This window comes from Topomyia yanbarensis, chromosome 3 (genome assembly GCF_030247195.1).
Source record: "Topomyia yanbarensis strain Yona2022 chromosome 3, ASM3024719v1, whole genome shotgun sequence".
Taxonomy (NCBI): domain Eukaryota; kingdom Metazoa; phylum Arthropoda; class Insecta; order Diptera; family Culicidae; genus Topomyia; species Topomyia yanbarensis.
In genome coordinates, this window is record NC_080672.1 from 400,319,644 (window position 1) to 400,340,861 (window position 21,218).

General features: G+C 41.1%; 1 protein-coding gene across 1 annotated transcript in view; it reads right to left on the reverse strand.

The window, feature by feature from the left end:
• The window catches only part of LOC131688324 (rap guanine nucleotide exchange factor 4-like), a 491,347-nt gene that overhangs the window by 374,709 nt on the left and 95,420 nt on the right, over positions 1–21,218 (reverse strand). The window contains exons 2-3 of the mRNA XM_058972527.1: positions 18,755–18,897; positions 18,566–18,660 (exon numbers count right to left, since the gene is read on the reverse strand). Of these exons, the coding sequence (XP_058828510.1) occupies positions 18,566–18,660; positions 18,755–18,897 (238 nt within the window). The remainder of the gene's footprint in view (positions 1–18,565; positions 18,661–18,754; positions 18,898–21,218) is intronic.

The window sequence follows — 21,218 nt, forward strand, 5'->3', positions numbered from 1 at the left end:
CGTTTTTCCAAAAATGATTTTTCTGTGTTCACAATTGCCGAAAAGACATTCAACCGATTTTCTTAATTTTTTTTTGATTGATCGTAATAATTTTTTCTTGTATATTAACGATTCCTTTTTCATACATAAATTTTTGTTTTGTGGATGAGAATTTTTCAATAAAATCGTGGTCATCGCAAACCTCGGTTTCGGGAAATAGCCATAGATCCGACAATTATCAATATATTTTTATAAACTAATGCTTGTTTATTTCACTGAAAAATGTACTACCAAAATACTATAAATTTGAAGTGATAAAATCATTGCTTTAAACCTTTACGTAAATTCAAACTTTCTAGGCATTTTTCTCATAAAAAGGGCCTTGCGTACCTTAAGATAAGAGAACGTTATAGCACCTATGAAATTATAAACGCGGTCTTCAGCATCAACCCACCGCTCCATAGTGGTCAAAATGAGTAAATTCATGCCTTTAATTATTTAGTGGCTAAACTATAGGGTTTTAAGTTTTGGTGATTTCTGACAAGTTTTTGGAGTTAGAAGGGCGGATTTTTTAAAGTCGATGTTCCATAATGAAGTGTAAACGCATTTCTGAAATATAACTTTTTACTGAAAGGAGATAGGCGGTTTTGGTATTCAGCAAAGTTGTAGAGAATGTTATTTTAAGTAATTTAACTGAAGATACTAACTCTCTATCTATAGCCGATTCGTTGTTATGAAAAGTTTTCCTTAGCACCCTTTAATAATCTGTTTTTTGGAAATAACTTTTGTCGTATTCATTTCTCTGCAACAATGTTCCCTGCAATGTTTTAGATATTGTAAAACTCCACAACTTTGTTGAACATTTTAAGACGCTCCAATGCTTATATAAAGCGTTAGAGATGTTTCTTTGATTAAAAATGTTATATTTCTTAGCCAGTTTTCTAAAAAAGTCGCAAAAAGTGCAGGTGATATTGTATTATCTTGAAAGTACTATCAATCTACTGCAAAGTCATGAAGGAATGGTTAGTATCCGTTGGTATCCAAGAATGTTGCGTACAAATGACACGGCGAGTATTTGAGTTCTAACGGCGTTTTTATTCTATTCAATCTTAAATAATGGGAAAGTAGCAAAGGCCTACAATAGAATGTTGATGATCTAGTTATCTTATCCTCTTTCGATGAACTGTTGTCTGCGTTGTTATGTAAATTTTTATTTGGATCGTCCTCGGTTTTACTCGAAAACTGCACCAACTTACGTTTACCAATTTCAACGACAAACAAAATCGCTAACTAATAAACGGCTACATGGAAATGCTTGAAAAACTGAAAGCATACTGGAATGCCTAACATAAAATTTATTGTCAGTAATATATAGATCAAATAGAATAGAAGCATCCGATGAACAATGAATATCGAAGTTGCTTTATTTCAATTTTGCACTTATACACAGTTTACAATATATCAAGCAAATATTCATGTAAAAATTTGGACGAGGGGGGTAAGAGATTAGGTTTATTCGGTGAAAAGATTTTGATGATACACAAAGCGTTAGTAAATTTCCATATAATAATGCAACATTTGAACTTAATTTCTCTAATTTTCGTGGCAAAATATTGAAAATAATTGAAAGTGAATCTGTGGAGGAGACTAGGTGTGCATCATAATTCAGAATCTACTGGACCAATAATTTCAAAATTTTGTACAGTACTTCTTCACACAATTTCCAATGGAACTACGAGCACTTTTTGTTAAATTATGGTATTACTTTTACAATAACTGATTAAGTGATTATAATAACTAAAATAATTTTGAATACAGCTTATATAAAATGGTTGAATATAATGAAGCCAGATAGAGCTGAAGAAAAAACTCAAATGCTCGCCGTTTCATTCTTTTATAACATTCTTGGATACTAACAGATACTAACCACTCATTTAGGATTTTGTAGTAGATTGTTAGTACTTTTAAGATAGTATTATTTCATTGGTATATTTTTGCAATTTTTTTAGAAAACTTGTTAAGGATAATTACATTTTTAATCAAAGAAACAGCTCTAACTCTTTCTATAAACATCGGATTGTCTTAAAATATTCAACAAAGTTATGGGTTTTTACAATATCTAAAACATTGTGAACAACATTGTTGTAGAGAAATGAATACGACAAAAGTTATTTTAAATAAACTGATTTTTATGGGGTTCATTGGAAAACTTCTGATAACAACGAAACAGCTGTAGACAGAGAGTTAGTATCTTCATTAAATCACTAAAAATAACGTTATCTGCAACTTTGCTGAAGACTCAAACTGTTTATTTCGTTCCAGTAGAAAGATATATTTCGAAAATGCCTTTACATTTCATTTTGTAACACGGTCGTCTACTTCTGAAAATCTGTCTTAATAGCTCCAAAAACTTGTCCTCAGTCACCAAAACTCAAAAACTTGTGGTTTAACCGCAAAATAATTAAAGGTATGAAATTGCTCATTTTGACCACTGTGCGCTTGCGCGATCACAAATCGGTCACGTCCGGAAGTCTCTACCCCCGTTTCTAGCACCTAGATTCATGCTTTTAGTTGGATCAACGAATATTGACGCTGTTTTTGCCGAATAGTGGTAGGTCCTGTGATACTTTGCGAAGGAAACTATAGTGCGTGATCTGGTACACTTTTACTGGTGGACTGTATTTGTTCTGACCGAATATATAGAGAATATAGTGAACCGGCCGTCTCGTGACAGCTGAACTACGCGAAGACGAATGTAAAACTGACCCTGTTTGTTTGGCCTATACTGCTTTTAACCGTTTTGTTTCTATCTTCTTTCTATAACGGACTCGACGATATGCAGTGATACATTTTATAATGAACACAGTTTTGTGTAGTGCGCATATGGCTCACACTGTATGTGTATGCAACTCGAATGAGTGACCGAGAAACTATCTATCTGTATATAGAGGTTATACTGACGGTAAAGATAGAGATGTACAAAACTGGATAATTTCAGTGGTACGCAAATATGCTTATGTAGGAGACGGTTCTGTTCTAGAAATGTACATTGAGCGTAAACATTCCGCCCGCCTTGAAATATGCACTATTTCAATAACACCTAGTAGCCCTAATCTGTATACGTATCTTGTTGTGTAAACTGTTTCTGATTTTATGTACACTTCATATTAATATTGAAGAACTGGAAAATATATATGACTCTTATCCTTCCTCGCTATTTATAGCTAATTTGTAGAATTGTATGTTGAAAATTACGTTGGTCTGCTGGATGATTTGTTGCTACTGCTGGATTCGGTTTCCATCTCGAAGCTAACAGTTTTCCCGACGAATGGATCGTGTACTTCAAAGACTGCTACTTTCGGACTTTATGTTGTTAATGCTGCCCGCCGTTCTACTGATATATGCTGAGTGTGTTGATTACTGTCTGACTGTGGCGATGTATCTTCTTTGCGATTATCCTAAATATACTGCTGATCGCTTCCGTTGATATCCTGCATCAGGCCCGAATGCCCGTGCATAACTACTTGTTGATGAAACGTCGACCTACTCCACCCCTCATAATATGTTCGATCTAATGCTGATTACAAAGATGTCTGCACCTCCGCAGGAAGTTCAGTTCACTAGTACCTGAATCGAAAACCGACTAAATTTCATGTGGAATTCAATAAGCGAGGAAATACTTAACGTAGAGAGGTGTTGGAGTGGCAGTTCTGATCGCTTCAATCAAAACCGCGCCACCCCAGATTGCCTAGTTGTTGGAACCCGGGACGTCACTTCTTGCATGTGACGGCTATAGTCAACTGCTATGATGTGTGATGTTGACTTTGCTGGATAGTTGTAGTGATTGTCTGCCCATTATGATTGCTGGATCTTCGATAGCGGTTGAAACTTCTTCATGACTGGAACTGTGCGCGATTTCTTCAGAGTAGCCGATGAGAAAACTGGATCCTCATTCACCGTTTGCGAACTGAGGTGCTACCTGAACTGTCTTCACTTGATGTTGTGAAGATTTATCTCCCAACGTTTGGGTAGATTACTAAGCAATCTCTACCGTGACTGATCGGTTGAGACTGCACTTGTCACTATAGACAAGTCCGAAAAAACTCCCTGCCACGCACCGCAGTGAAGCACTTCCATTCTGTTGAATGGACCGTAATGAGACCTTCCTTATTGCAAGTCGGTCGTCATGAAGAACGTCTCTTGAAGTTGAATAAATCTGCTGTGGTATATCGTAGATTCGAAATGTTCCGTCTGTGTAACTCTCCTCTGTACAGCATCAGCAGCTAGAGGACGATGAAGTAGCGGTGGAGGGATGGAGTGGTTGTAGATTTATACAAATCCGAAGGGTAGCGGCATCTATTGTTACAGTCTCTTCCAATGGACTGGGCAGGAACAATGCATGGTAATGGTATCGCAGGGATCCAGAATCATTGCTATAAACTAACTGATAACGTTTTCGAATTCATTTAACTTTAAATTGTACTATGACCTCTCGATGGCCGATAAATTGGTCATTCATTGACCAGATGGTATAAGATAATGATGAATGTGGTTAAATTTAAACAGAAAATAGAGATCAATGACGCACTGCTGGTCCGTACACTAAATGCAGCAAGGAATGATGACGCTGACCACAATGGCGGCAACTTGATGGATTCTGGCATCTTTCCGCCACGTGTCCTTCGTGGAAACAGTTAAGGCACAGCTTCTTCTGAACCGCAAGCTCCTTCCTCTTTTCTGCTGAAAGTCGTCCAAATTTATCACACTGATACAGCATGTGATTTTCTTCACAGCAAGAGCATGGATGAAGTCGATTGATGGTGAAGGCTTGCGCAATGGCCGTTACTGCGTCATGTACGACAGAAGCATGGCGGTTACCACACCGGCAGCAAACATCAACACTATTGCAATCCATCCGGGAATGGCCTGACTGAAGACAGACGTAGCAGAGACCATGACGTTTCAGAAATTGTCGCTGATCCACAACCTTCTGATTCTCGAACATCTTACACTGTAGTAAATCATGTGTGCCCTGACACAGCAAACACTGGATGACGCCTCGTTGAATAAACATTTCTTCTTGTTTCGCCTTTGATTTCGTCATACTGGTTTGCAGAACTGAAGCACTATTGATGCCGATTTCCTTTACACGGCATTTTTCATACTCTTCTCTCGGTCAATCATCACTCTGCTCGATTCTTAGTAACTGATAATAGATATCTGCAGCCACGCTTGACCACAATTGGTAGTAGTGAACTTTCACAAGTTTCATTTTTGTACACAATTCGTACGTTGAATACAACTCTTCGAATGCAAAATGGTAATCTTCACATCGGCGTGCGAAACCAATCAATTCTAATTGACCCGGTTCACTGTGCATGGCCAGTTCTTCTCTTAGCAACCGTACTAACAAAAAACTTCTTCGCAATGGCGGCGTTAGTGACGCTTCTACTTTGCGCTCGATCGACCTTTGTTCACTTTGCATTGTGTGCACTGATTTGGTTGCTTGTCCACTCAGTCTATAGTCTATACTTTTCGAAATAATTTCACTTCGCAGAAAAAGCACTCACATCCGGCTCGAAGGACCAATGTTTTTGCCGAATAGTGGTAGGTCCTGTGATACTTTGCGAAGGAAACTATAGTGCGTGATCTGGTACACTTTTACTGGTGGACTGTATTTGTTCTGACCGAATATATAGAGAATATAGTGAACCGGCCGTCTCGTGACAGCTGAACTACGCGAAGACGAATGTAAAACTGACCCTGTTTGTTTGGCCTATACTGCTTTTAACCGTTTTGTTTCTATCTTCTTTCTATAACGGACTCGACGATATGCAGTGATACATTTTATAATGAACACAGTTTTGTGTAGTGCGCATATGGCTCACACTGTATGTGTATGCAACTCGAATGAGTGACCGAGAAACTATCTATCTGTATATAGAGGTTATACTGACGGTAAAGATAGAGATGTACAAAACTGGATAATTTCAGTGGTACGCAAATATGCTTATGTAGGAGACGGTTCTGTTCTAGAAATGTACATTGAGCGTAAACAGATGCTCAGATTCACTAGAAAACACTTCCATGGCGATATGATCGGGAACTCTAGTGAAAAGGAAGAACTCACTCTCTTCTAGCATCTGAACCGTTTACAAAAAATTAAGTATCAAATTCACGGTCTCGCGCGATCATTCAAGAACACTTTACACTGTTATAAAAATTAATGCATACACGCGAAGTTACATACACGCTTGCACACGCGACAAACACGTTATCATACAAACGCTCGTGTCCTTCGCGATCATCCACGCACACCTACGCCCGCGATCTCGTAACCAGGATACCACCTCGGTGACTAAGTGAACGTTTTGGTACTTATAAATTCGCAGGAATGAACATGAAAACGTCCGTATTCGCGGGATCATGAATTGGTTACGTCTAGGAGTCCATATTCTCGACCCAAATAGCGTAAATGTAATGCCTTTAGGTAGACCAAAGAAATGACGCTCATATCCACTAAACAACACGTTCCACGGCGACAAAAAATCGAATTCACTCATGCGAAGTCACATAAACGCGACAAACACGTTAACATAAACATTAGACCGGCAACAATTTTGACTTTTTTTCGGAACACTGTTGAATCAATTGGTAATTGGCTTCACATACCATTTGTCAAATGTGAGCTCTAGTTCACTCACAAGAGTTTTCAACTTTGTATGTGAAAATATATGAAATAAGGGCAATAGAAACAATAAATTCAGTAAAAAATATCAGTATGATCTTATGCATCCCAAAATCTACATTGCCAATCAACATTGCCGAAGGCTGCAAATTGATCCGACTTTGCAGTAAAAAGGTATTATGTGTTGCCTCTCGTTCTCGCACATGCTTAGAATAGGAAATTTCAAAAAAATTGGTTGGTCTTCAAAGTTAAATAACTTTTTAGGGGAAACTCCAATCAAGATGCGATCTTCGACAAAGCTGTTCCTTATAAAATAAGCCACTCGACCGTAAGCTTTGAGGTATGCAAAGTGACTGTGATTTTTTTTATTAGAATTTAAGTTTTTATTTGCGAGTTTCCATATATATTACTATAGAAACTTGAAACCTCTTGTGGGTAAATTAAAGCTATCGGAAAAAGCTCATATTTTGTATATGATTACTGTTTGCGCCAGCTTTACGATCGCATAAATTCGAGGAAGTGAGACTTCACTGTAGTACAGGACAGTTAGGTATCGCATAATGAACCATGTAGCTTAGGCGTTACGGAACAGTTTGTTGCGTTCACCACTCATACTGCAGTCAGTTTTCTAGAAGTTTCTCATTTCCGGGACAGTACAGTTGTGTTCATCTAATAGTTGTAGCAACCTATATATAGTCCAAACTATTACCAGAACGAGTTAGTATCAATAGTCATTATTCACAGTTAATTAGTATCGTTACCACTAGAAACAGTCTTTACAATTCTCTAATATACCTACAATGGATTACAGTCGAATTACACAGTTTTTGCTTTATACTGAGCAGTAGGGCTTACAATAAGTGGCGAGTCCTACTGAATAAACCTACTGAATTTAGTTAGTGTGACCGCGAGTTCTTACTACACCGTCAACCGAACAGTTTTCCCTCTTCATAAAATCCGACAGCTCTACAGACGTTGATGTGCGGAAACAATTACTATTACCAGTTACCATTCGAATTAGCAGTGTTCCGAGAAAAAAAAGTAAAAAGTATTGCCGGTCTAATACACATGCTTGAAAGCCATTCGCGATCCTCCACGCAACTTATACCCGCGTTTTCGCAAACATGATAACATCCCGGTGATAAGGTGAACGTCTCAGCATAATTAATTTTTTTCAAATTTTCAATCGCGGCCTCAAGCGAAAAACTACAAAGTACCACGCTCGCGCGATCATGAATCGGTCACTTCCGGAAGTCTCTATCCTCGGTACCAGAAATCTAGGTCCATACCTTCAATTAGACCAATTGAAAAAAGATAGCTCATATCCACTAGACAACATGTTCAATGGCGACATGGTCGGAAAATCTAGTGATATGGAAGACCTCACTTTCTTCTTGCATCTGAACTGCACACCGAAAATTCAGTATCAGATTCACGGTCCGCGCGTGATCATCCAGGAACACGTGAATATGCGAAAAGAACACGATAATAAAATAGAATTTATGTACGCGAAGTTATGTACATGCTAACACACGCGACATACAAACGCACACGCGATCGTACACGTTAACGTACAAATGTTCTAGTCATTCGTTATAATACACGCGATTTTGAAGGCCCTGCGCCTTCACATATCTGAATCGTACAAAAAAAATCTCATTTAAAATCACTGTAATTGGCCTTAAGCAGAGCTTTAGTGGGTTACATTTCCCATCTCGTCTGCAATTGTAGTTAGTTTTTTATATTGTTTTATAGCGTAAAGTCAATTTAATGACTTATGCTGTCGGTTCCGGCAGCATAAGTCATTAAATTAACTTTACGCTTGTCCGAACATGCCGCAGACTCAGGTGATTCGCATTTAATGCCAAAAGATCCTGACTCCTGCGTTTCAGAAGACAAAGAGTTAAGTAGCCGGGAAACTCTAAGCTTGTTCATTGACCCTACTCCACGCTTTTCAAAACTTTCTTACTTCAAATCCTTGCTCTTTCTTGAGTACTATGGCTCTTAATATTTGAAAAATACTTCACCTTCCAGTCCCTTGCTAATTATATGTCGTTACAATATAAAAAAGGAAAAAGTTTGACTCGCTATAAGTCGTTAATAAAAAAGGAAAAAATTGAAGTTAGTTACTTCGACGGGGATCCCTGCCGAGACCGTAGCTCTACAGCTCCAGTAGGACGATGTTTAATTCAAAAGACTCATAAGCCTCACCTAGATCTGAAGATTAAGATATAAAGTTGAATCATATTTTTATCACTTTAATGTAGTTCGCCGTGGACCAGTTGAGTAGTACGTGATGTAGCAAACCGGAAGTCTGGCTTTACCGGAATCGCCGGACCCATCTCGACACCCTACCGCGTATCTCGGAAGTAGGATGGATCACGAACAGCATCGGCGCCAGTAAGCCGGAAACTACGCTCCATCCGTAATCGCTGGACAGACCACGGGATCCACTGGCTGGCCGTTGAGTAGGCTAGATCCACCGCAGGGGACTAGAGCGAGTAGATTGGAACGATGCGGAGAGCTAAATGGCTCACGGAAACGAGCATCGGTATCGAGAGAAATCTTCCGTTGGGGAATTCACGGTAAGGTACATTCACCTCCGTGGTCTCTCCGACTATAGCGAGACAAATTTGTGAGCTAGCTGGCTCGCGAAACAGACATCGATACCTAGAAGAATTCCGCCGTCGAGGACTCTGAGTCGGAGAAGGGTAGTTTCACCGTCGGAAAATATCTAATTAGAGCTCGTTGGGAGCTAAATTGCTCAAGGAAACGGATATCGGTATCGGGAGAAATTCCTCCGTCGAGGAACTCTCAGTCGGAGTAAGGTGAGTTCACTGCACGGGGACTAATCGAGTAGATCGTGATAAAGCCGAGAGCTGAGGTACAAGCAACCTTAGTGAAGATCGGGTATCCAACCCCGGTGGGATCTTTGGAAGGCATAAGACTCCATGCTGCACTCGTTTCTCGTGAAGATATTGGCGATGCATAAAGTTTATGCTGTAGCAGTGAGGCCCTCTCCTGCGGCAGGCGATGGAAAGATGAACGACGCCACTACAGCTCAGAAGTGGGGTAAACGTTTTTCGATCTAGAACGCTCCGCATCTTGGGGGGATATTCCAAGGTGAATCCTACAACCCGCTTTAGTTTTGATTAGCAATGAGCCCACTTTCAGTAGGGCGCTCAATCGAAACGGTCATGGCTATCATACAAGGTAGGGAGAAAGCTGACCAGATGAGATAACCCATACCTTCTACTTGGACAATCTCAAGATCTATGCTAATTCGACGGAATGACTGGATAGTCATCAAACTAGTCGAAAGAATCAGTGGTGACATCGGCATGGAGTTTGCTCTATAGAAGTGCCGATCAGTTCAGCTACTATCAGGGTGATTGGTCGGCACAGGTGATTTCGAGATCGACGATGGCTACATGATTCGGGACATGGTTCCTGGTAAATTGTGCAAGTATCTCGGATTCCAGTAGCTCCCCGGGATTCCAGTGAAATGTGCCTTGAAATCCTTCCTAAACACGGGGAATAAAGTCAGAGCAATAAACATGTTTACTGTCTCCGTGTTGATCTACAACTTCGGCATCATCAAATGCAGCCGGACTGACCTGAACTATCTTGAACAAAGATTAAGGAAGGTGTTTAGACAAGCTGGAATGCGCCATCCTCAGTCAATGGTCGAGAGATTCGCATTGCCACGGGATGAAGGGGTACAAGAAATAGTCAACAGGCTTGTGTTCTTGAAAAGGCCCGTTTCACGCTGTACTGAGATCGCATTATTCTATCGGACCGATTTCTACACCACAACCGCCTAGAGGGGTCGAACTGGGGTTCCACTGGAATCTGGTAGATACTCACGGTGAAAAAATGGCCAGATATCGCCCCTCTGGCCACAGAGGCCGTAGGCCGTAGAAATATGGAAGGGGGATGTGCAGTGGCGTAGTAGCGGGGGGGGTTTTGGGGACGAAACCCCCCCCCCCGAAATATTTTGGAGAAATTTGAAAAAATTGAATATGTTAAACAAAAATATGCCTAATATTTTAAATGAAATTCTCAAAGTTTCATTTGCAAAAGTTATCTTGTGAAAATATTTCCTTGTAGTGAAAATTGGCTGCAGACTCGACACCTACCTGTCGGCACGTTGTGGAGGCTAGCTTAACCGCCGAGGACTATAACGAGCAGATCGCGGCGAAGCGAGGAGCTAGGAGCTTAATGGTTCACGAAACGGATATCGGTATCGAGAGAAATTTCGCCACATTCTGTAGTCTTTGACTGACGGCGAACATGTACTGGAGAGTGTGAGAGAAGTATCCCCAGAGAGACCACCAGGCGACTCGCTACCGCATTGGCCAATGGAACCCTGCTGCAGCACGAAGAAGGACGCGCGGCAAGTTAAAATGGAAGACGAAAGCCTTTAACGAAAACCTCTTTGTTCAGTTACTTCGGCGAACAACGGAATCAAGTACGTTGATACGGCTGACGGCTAACAAGAAGGATTGTGACGGCTTGTGACGTTACAATGTCACGAAAACTAGGGCCATGCAGTAAACGGCGCGCAGCTTACTGGTTAAATGAGTAACTCAGTACGCTACACGCGGTGAGTTGTCATGGCGAAGACGAGGCTCCGTCGATACCAGCTGAAAGCTAAAGATAATCGTTGAGGGTCTCTTCCCGAATCACGATTCAACTACCTGGTCACCGACACCGTACGGCGAAGAAGACGGAGGTAACACAGTCGAGTGGCAAATGACTAACGACGAGCTCAAAGACGCGTCGATGTGACTAAAATCAAAGCAAACCCTCGGTCCGGATGGAATGCCAACCGTGGCGCTGAAAGCTGCGATCCTGGCATATCCGGACATGTTCAGGATACTACTGCTGAAGTCTTTAGACGAAGGTAATCCTCGAAATGAGGAAGGTGCAGAAACTGATGTTGCTGCTAAAGTGTGGGAAGTCACCGAGCCATCCAGCCTCGAATAGACCAATGCTGCAACGTGACATAAAAGAATGAGCCAGATCATGAAGAGCTACTTCCAGAGCAGAGCACTGATGTTCCAGACGAACAAATGGGCAGAAGGCAATGTGAGTCGCAGCGGGCGTTACTCAGGGCTCCATTCTCTGTCCAACACTTTGGAATGGGATGTACGATGCACTGATAAGGGGCCATGCATAAATGACGTAGCATTTTGGGGGGTAGGGAGGGTATACCAAATTTGTGACGAAGTGTGACGAGGGGGAGGGTAGGGTCAAAAGTTGTGCGACGTAGCATTAAGCTTAAGACCCATTGTTTACAGACAACAATTTAATGATACTCCATTCCCAAGAGAAATAAATTTAAATTCATGCGGTTTTTCATGAGGTAAATTCGGTTGATGCGGTTTGTCATGAGGTAAATTCGCGGAATTACAAGTTCGTAAAAAAACGAAATGATTTTGTATGTGGATTTAACTTGCTACATTAGTTAGCTAATGTTGCTAACTAGTAGACTTAGTTTGGAAGCTGAATTAAATTTTGACTTCGGATTCAACTAAACAAAATTTAGTAATTTAGATGAACGTATGCTTCTCAGAATCATTGGCAGCTGCAGGATTGTGAACTGAGAGAACTTCTCTGCATACTCCCCTTGACATATAAAATTCAAAAGAAAACTATCAACACAATATTTGTCATGAAATGGCCTTATTTTGCACGCAATTTGCTGTTATAATGAAAATATTGATAAAAGTCGTCAAACATTTTAAAAGGACATGTATTTAAAATAATGGAAAAATATATATATTTTCATCCCCGGCCGCTTTGCATGGGACTAGGGTGAGGGGGTAGGTAAATGCTACGTTATTTACGAGGGAGAAGTTAGAATTTTGTGACCAAATGCTACGAGGGGGGAGGGAGGGGTCAAAAATCGCCGGAAAAAAGCTACGTCATTTGTGTACGGCCCCTAATATAAATTTGTGAATATAATGAATCATGCAATGCACGAATTCATTCGTCGTTTTCTGCAACGAAGTATTTTCGTGCATTGTAAATAGTAAGTTTCGTTCATTTCATGAACAAGAATGGCCGTATGGTGAACGAAAGCTTTCGTAAATTTTACACATTTAATGTACACTGCACGAATGTTATCGTTGATAACGACATTATTTTTCGTGAATGAAATGAAATGTTTTGTTTATTTTAATAAACGTTTGTGTATATTACGAACGATTTCGTTGGTCGCACGAAATCTTTTCGTTTATCTTAGAAAAGTTTTCATATTTATTAGCCACTTATTGTTTTCAGTCGATCTTTTGGGATCGATGTTTTTCATTTGGCCAAATCGATTTTATTGTGATACGAAGAAATGGCCGCTTGATTGATGAACGAAAGTTTTCGTAAATTTTACTTATTTAGTTTACATTGCCCGAAAGTTATCGACATTATTTTTCGTGAAAGAAATGAAACGATCTTTTAGGATCGATGTTTGACAGCACCGATATTGCTCCGGCAGAGAAAAACTCAAAATTATTCATGCAAAATCAACGAACAGTTCGCGACGGCTCAACTGATTCTGTACTGCTCCAGATTCTGAATCAACTGGAAGCGAAAGAGCTCCAGGAAATCTTCCTGCAACCGGCGGACACGGATACGACTACTAAATAGTCAAACAACAACAATTATCTGACGAATAGCAACAATGGCTCCATATTGCTCTTTTGCGTGGACGGTTTGACGAATGGTGCTCGTAAATATTACAAAGATATTCGTATATAACAGCGAACGACTCGTTTGCTGAATGAAGCTGTTTCGTAATAAGCTAACGAAAGTCATTTCGTGGTTTTCACGATAAACTCGTAATAAAAAATAAGTGTTTCGATAGAACTACGAACGATTCATCATATGTACGAAAAATTCGAAATTTTACGAAAGTTGTTTGTACGAAATTAATTCCTAGCGACTTACGAATATATTCTATCAGTGTGGGGTCTTAACACTGCGGCTGCCCAGGAAAATGAAAATCGTTGGTTTCGTGGACGATGTGTCACTAACTGTGAGATACTTGAAGAAATAGAGGTGTCGGTGACGGAGACAATAGATGCGATCGAGAGCTGGATGAATGGGTCAAGCTGCAAATAGCTCACTACAAGACGGATTTGTTGTTGCACAGCAACTGCAAAGCGGTTCAGCTGATACAGATCACCATCGAAGGGCTTTCGAATGCATCGAAGCGTGCACTGAAGCAATTGGGAGTGATAATCGACGACTGATTGAGCTGTAGGGTCTTTATCTAGTGTTTCGTCATCGATACTGCGATATGGGGCTCCTGCTTGGGGTGCGGCGCTGAAAACCAAGTGAAATTGCGAAAAGCTGAACAGGACGCTTCGACTGCTGGTCGTACGAGTTGCGATTACGTACCGTACCGCAGTATGCCTTGACGCCGAGATGATCCCCATCTGCATTACCCTGACGGAGGATATCAACTGCTACAATCAATGAAACGTCAGAAACGTGAGGAAGATGATGAGAATCGATTCGATGGTGACGCAGCAGCAGGAATGGGATAATACGGAGAAAGGAAAGTGGACCTACCGGCTCATCCAAACCTGTCGACGTGGGTCAATAGAAAGCACGGAGAGATGACCTTCCACCTGAAACAGCTCCTACCGAGCCACGGCTGCTTAAGGAGTATCTTCATCGGTGTGGGTACGCAACGTCAACACTGTGCTTGGAGCGTCTTTGAATGTTCGAGGTTTGAAGTCTTTGAATGTCCGAGGAGAGTCTTTGAATGTCCGAGGTTTGAAGTGACGTGCAGAGAGCTACTTAAAACCGGAGGACCGGACATCAACCTGGATAATGTAGCCTATAGAATGAGAAGCGACGTAGAGACGTGGAACGCAGTAAACAGAGATATGATGTAGATCAGTGATTCTCAACCTGGGGTCTGCGGGCCCCTAGGGGACCGCGAAGTCATTGCTGGGAGTCCGCGAAGAAAAATATATTTTCCGAGTGCATATTGAAATTTCAAATCTTGTTTCCTAACAAATTTAAAATAACATATTCATAGCATATAAAATTGTTGTTTATCTGTGGGGGTCCGCAGCAACCCAGTGTGATATCTAAGGGGTCCGTGGTACGAAAAAGGTTGAGAACCGTTGATGTAGATCATGACCGCCGAGGACTAATCGAATAGACTGCAACAGAGCAGCGAGTATAGGTCGTCGAACCGCCAGCGAACCGGACGTCACGCTCCATGAGGATTTTCCAGACCGACCACGGCACCCCACTTGTTGTTCTGATAGAAAAATAGCGAAAACCAAAAAAGAATCGATATTGGGAAAACTTTTTTCGCTAGGGAACTCTCCGTTAGCGTAAGCTAGATTCACCGCTGGGGACAGCTGAATAGACAGCGACGAGACACCACTCGAGATGCACTGGTGCGGCTCATCGGCGCACCAGTGCATCGGATACCCTGCTTCACCAGAATCGCCGAACTGACCGCGGCACCTAGCTGATTAGCTCGATCTCGGGAGGACTTCTCTCGCCGGGGAATTCTCTGTCGGTAGTAGGTCAGGTCCATCGTCGGGGACTAGACCGAGTTGTTCGCGAACAAGTCGAGGACTGAATGGACCATCAAGGAAGTAGTGCTAAATGGCCCAAGAAGAGAACTGTTTGGGCGACTTACATGGGGTTCCGGGTTCGGAGGATTTTCTTCCGTCTATCTACTGAGACGGCCCAGGATGATCATTGGTGAGCACCCAGTTTTATCGCAATCACTTCACTACACTACTAAGGTCCCCGTTTTACCCGTTCTATGGATGGGTATGCTGCCTTGCAGCCCTTTGTTCACTCACTTGGGATTGCTTTTCTTTACTCGACACTGCACTGCAAGGGCTTTACTACTGCCGTGGATTCATTAATTACATACGGCTCACAACTTGCACTTCACTTGCAGTTTCCCGGGAATGTTACCTTGCAGTGAAAATATTCGCAACAAGCTTATTTATTTATTCCTTCACTCGCGACGGCCGATTTCACTGGGGTACGCACGAACGGTACTGCATCGATCGAGATATTATTAACCACTGCCTTTGTCAGCTGATTTGTCTATTCCGTCTCACACGGTGCAGCGATCATTTCTTCTGTGTGCTGGTGTGGTGTCTGATTGATCGGTACGGTCTTGCTATCGCAGTTTATGCTGTATTGCAGAATTAGTAGGGTGACACACACTTGTTCGGGTTTTTTGGTGGTGGGCATTTATAAGTTTATTTAATTCAGGCAATTAGTTTTAATTCATTCCGGTTTAGTTTACTTAGTATTTAGGCTTAAAGAATTCATTTAAATTTAGATTAATAAATATAGCTCTAGGCACTTTCACTCCTCAACAAGAACTAAATGGCTTAAAGGAGTTGCGGTGCTAAATGGCACCGGTTACGGAGTCAAAGGGCTCAAGAAATTGTGGTACTGAAACCAAACAAGAATTGGTATCGGGAGAACTTCTTTTGTCTGAGACCTCTCCGTCAGCTTACAGTCAGATTCACCGACGGGAACGAGACCGTGTAGACCGCGACGATACACCACCAGTCGCGCCGGGGCTCCAGCAAACCGGATGCCCTACTCTACTGGAATCGCCGAACTGACCGCAGCACCTGGCTGGTTGGCTCGCTTTCGAACTTCTCTCGCCGGGGAACTTTTCGGTGGAGTAGGATAGATCTATCGTCTGGGACTAGATCGAATAGTTCGCGAACCAGTCGGAAGCTCAACGAGGAAGTGGTACTGAATGGCACAAGGGAACCGAAGGGCTCAGTAAATTAGACTGTCTGAAGTTTGCCGCCCAGATTGTCCTCGTAGGGAAAGAGCATTTATTCTATACCAACAGCTAGCTTTCCTACCTTGACTACCCTAACCCGTTCACTGAGTTGTTGGTTTTTGAACATTTTTTTCCTGCTCAGAATGTTTTTGAACATTTTTTTCGTATACATACAAAAAAAATTTCATATCCCCCCCCGAAAAATTTTCTTACTACGCCACTGGGGATGTGGTTCTGAGAGTTGTTTCTGTTGTGCCCTCGACGACTGTAGTCGTTCCGAAGAAGCTACTGGCGGCACTGAAGGAGCTGAAGTTGGAGAAGGAGTTATCCGTTATCAAAAAGTCGATGCTTAGCACTCCAAGAGCTTCTGACGCAAGACGATATGCCGATTCCAGAGGATAAGTTGAGCAAAGTTTTAATGTGTTTGGAATCAAATTTTGAAATATTTGTGTTATGTATCTTGTATTTGTGCCGATATAATAACGTTGACCAAATAAATCGAATGGTATATGACACTTGGTTGAAAAGTCGATTTTCAGAGCAATTGCGCAACCTTTCAATTAAGAAAGGCAAAAAACTACTGCCTGCCATCTTCCACCCTATTGAAATCCAGATTGGCATTTTCGGCTTTCCCTTCATAATGCCAAACCACTCAATGGCGAAAAGCACAGTACTATTGATTCACATACCGGACATTGTTGTTGAAATAGGATCTTTGCTGTCGAATTGTGAGTCAAAACGGACGCCACGACAGTAGCCCAATTGACCGTTCGTTCGTTGCCCTCCGAGTACCAAGGGTCGACCTTTATTATGCTAGCTTCGATTGTATGCGAAGTAGTCATTGTTCGGCAAAGGAAGTAAAATTTTACATTCTTCTACCTTTGCATTGTTTGCGCATTTTTCTGTCATCCCTCATTCAGCCGCCACGAATGGTCAACTGAATTGCGACCTTTTTGCCTTTCTCATATAGAAAGGTTATGCAATCACTCTGAAAAACGTCAACCTAATCCCGGCCCGGAGGGCCGAGTGTCATATCCCATTCGACTCAGTTCGTCGAGATCGGAAAAAGTCTGTATGTGTGTGTGTATGTATGTATGTGTGTGTATGTGTGTGTGTATGTATGTGCGTATGTGTCAAATAATGTCACTCATTTTTCTCAGAGATGGCTGGATCGATTTGTCCAAACTTAGTCTCAAATGAAAGGTGCAACCTTCCCATCGGCTGCTATTGAATTTTGGATCGATCGGAATTCTGGTTCCGGAATTACGGGTTTCAGAGTGCGGCCACACAGAAATTTCTCATATAAACTATAGGAAAAATTAAAAATAGAATTTTTATTTTTGATGCTAAATGTGTTCAAGGTGCATGAAACGTCGAGATTTGATGCAAACTTGATAATAAATTTGACGACAATTCACTTTTTTGGATTTTGGCACATTTTTGCCTTTCTCATATAGAAAGGTTATGCAATCACTCTGAAAAACGTCAACCTAATCCCGGCCAAATTTTTTTTCGACTCTCATAAGGTTTCTGGATTTTAACAGGGGCGTAGTTGATGGTTTAAGGAGAGGGGTTACACCCCCCCTCTACTGTTCACTCCCCTCCTTTAAAAATCTCCTTAAATCACCCCTCAGACCACCACCCCATCCAGCACAAAGCATACCAATTTAAGCTGGGGAGTCGTTCGTTCATGGGACTTTCGCCCTCCTCACATACCCACCCCCGCATGACAAAATGAGTTAGCAAGCAGATAACATTGATCTAATGCTGATTAGGCTAATGGAGTATGATATTTTTTTGTTTCAAGTGTTTCACCGTCGACACGTAGCTCATCAAGTTCGTGGCTGGCATGCCATTGTGTATAAGTGCAAAGTGTACTAAGAATGTAATGGACATTTCCACAATTATGTTGAACCTAAAAAGCCTCCGTGCCATAGAGAAATAAGAAAGGCACAATTGCACCGCTAGGTGGATTAAAACAGGTTTTAAGTAATTGTTCCACCTCTAACTTTTTGTTTGCTCCACCAAATTTCAAGTATGAATAGCATTTATAATTTAGCCTACACTATGACTGCTGATGAAATTGAGGTTGAATTATATCCTACCTTACTATCCTTGGCTTCCGCTCCATGGTAACGTACTTCCAGTTGACCGCCGAGTACTGCGTACCAGTAGCGGCCCTGCTCACCGGCCCGAAACACTGAAGCAGAGAAATTAGCTTGCATTATTTTCTAGCTAACCGACTAAGCCAACGGACGGGAAACAAAATCGAATTAACCGCGATGAATACTCACGCGTGACTCCCTTTTCCAGATCCTCATAGAATCCACACATGGCCAGCTGCTGCAGGGCGGATCCGGGCAGCCGACAGAGTGGTTCCACCCGCCTCAATCGACACGATATTAACTCGCAGTCTCGCAGATTCCGGTCACAGGGCCTGTTGGAGAAGGGGGAAAAGGAGAGAGAACACACAGTCTGTTATTTTATTTCGAATTTTCATCATCAGCGAACGTCAATTTTTAATCGGGAATGAACAATTGGCAGCCGTCAACGGAGGACCATTATCAACCGTAAATGGGTAGTTTGGTTACCCAGGCCCATCCACCCTGTTCTGTTGCTGAATGCAAACCGAACAATAGCCATTTCAATTGTGTGGTTTTGCGGATATTAATTTTCAATCATTCGTTGTGAAGTTCGTTTGGTATCAGTTTTAAAATTGGATCGTTTTGCGGTTGTTGAAATTGATAGGCAAATGGTGACCATTACTCGGGCTCAATACTGCCTTAAGGAAGTGAAAACATTGAGGATGATAAATTTGCTGGGTTATTTATATCATTAATTTTCGCATTTCAAAATTAAACACGCTTAAAAGCAATAAAATTATTTTGAATCCAATATAATTTTAAAATTGTGTAGAAACAAGTATTCTCAGCACGCAAACTAATTTCGGGATTTCAGGGCAAAGGAAAGCTTTTAACCTAACTGGAATAAAAGCAATCCTACAAAATAAAGTTTGGGTCAGTTTTTGCAACAATTTTAAATAAATAGTTCAGTACTCTCTAGAACAATAATTTGGTTAAATAACTATCAAGAAATGATGAACATAAATTCTGAATTGTTTCTGTTGTCTGAATGTTTATCCAGCATTTTTATAATTTCTGACTTAGGGGGACGACCGGATGAATATTTACTGGATTTTCGGCTTTAGCAGTTTGTTTTATTAGAACGGCTGGTTTGAGCTGCCCGACGTTTCGTCCCCTGGTTATAGCCTTTTTCAAAGATAATACGTAACGTATTTCCTTTGAAAAAGGCTACATGGCCGAAGCGTCGGGCAGCTTAAAACTGCCGTTCTAATAAAAAAGCAGAAGCCGAAAATCCAGTAAATTTATGATTTCTTTCCAGAATATATAGACAATTTTTATAACAATTTTTAACCTTTTCTATGAAAACGCATTTGTTATAGTTTATTTTCCATATATGTTGCACATTGCAACATATTTGATACAGTTTTCCGTGATGGTCCCATCTCCGTTTATATATCGGCATCAGTGGATTAATTATACATGAACCGTGTTTTGCCACGCCCATACTGGTACTACTGCCTGTTGAGTGCGTGTTCTGAATTAAACCAACGTTGTAACCATTTCCAGCGACAATAATTTACAATGCACATGAACAGGCCCAGGCGCCTCCCTTAAATGGAAATTTGACTTCAAACAACCTGTTTTCTAGTTAGAGCTGTTTGTCGGTTAAGTCAGAAGAACTTGACAAAAATTGAAAATGTCATCGTCTCTAGAAGTTTATCCGGTAATAACGGGATTCAAGTAAGAGACTCATTAGTAGAAAAATGTAAAGACTAACCGTGACAATAAAGTTATTATACATCTGCAACTCATTAATTCACTCTGGATACTCAGGAGTGTTTGTAGAGAGATTCGTTTTAAAACTGCAATATTTTTCTATGAATATTTCTCACACAACTGCCAGGGCTGCCTTAATCAACACTCGAGTTCTTGTCATCTCGTCAAAATCTACACAGAGCAAACAAGTGAAAAATTCTCATGTAGAACGATTGAAAAGCCGCCGTCGAGCACAGAGCAGTTATTTAATAATGGAATCGTAAAGTACACCATAATCTCTGGGGTTTATTTCTGTCACCACAAACAAGAACGAGTTACAGCTTGGGTTTTGCTGTGAAGGATAGCCGTAGAATCGCAAATAACTAGCTAACAGTATTGTTCATCCTCGTCCGTCATTCCACGAAGGGAGGTAGGCAAATCCTTGCTGGTTGATCATTTCTAATTCGGTTGACACTTTGCACAATTTTTCCAATTTTTGTAGAACGCTATTTTCAATATTCCAAAAACGTCATGTTGAGTCCCGACTAATATTCCAATAGGACCTATGTAAAAATGGTACCAACCAAAATAAACTAAAATATATCGCCAAGACAACTTTTTAATCAGTATGGTGCGTTCAGCAAAGTTACAGATGAATAAATGACAGATCTTGAAAAATATGTGTTCTGCTTTTGACAAAGTACCTCACAACATAGCAATGCGGAATCAGGAATCAGAACATATTGGCTTAAATGGCACGTTCCCCGTATGTAGTCGGGGATTTGTGCCTTGCCGTGTGATATCATCATTTCCTGAGCGGAAGGAAAGGACAAGGAGGTGTGGGGAAGTAGAATTGGATGGGTGGGAAAACAACAGCACAAAAACAAAAATAAACAACAGGTAAGTTAAACTCACAAGT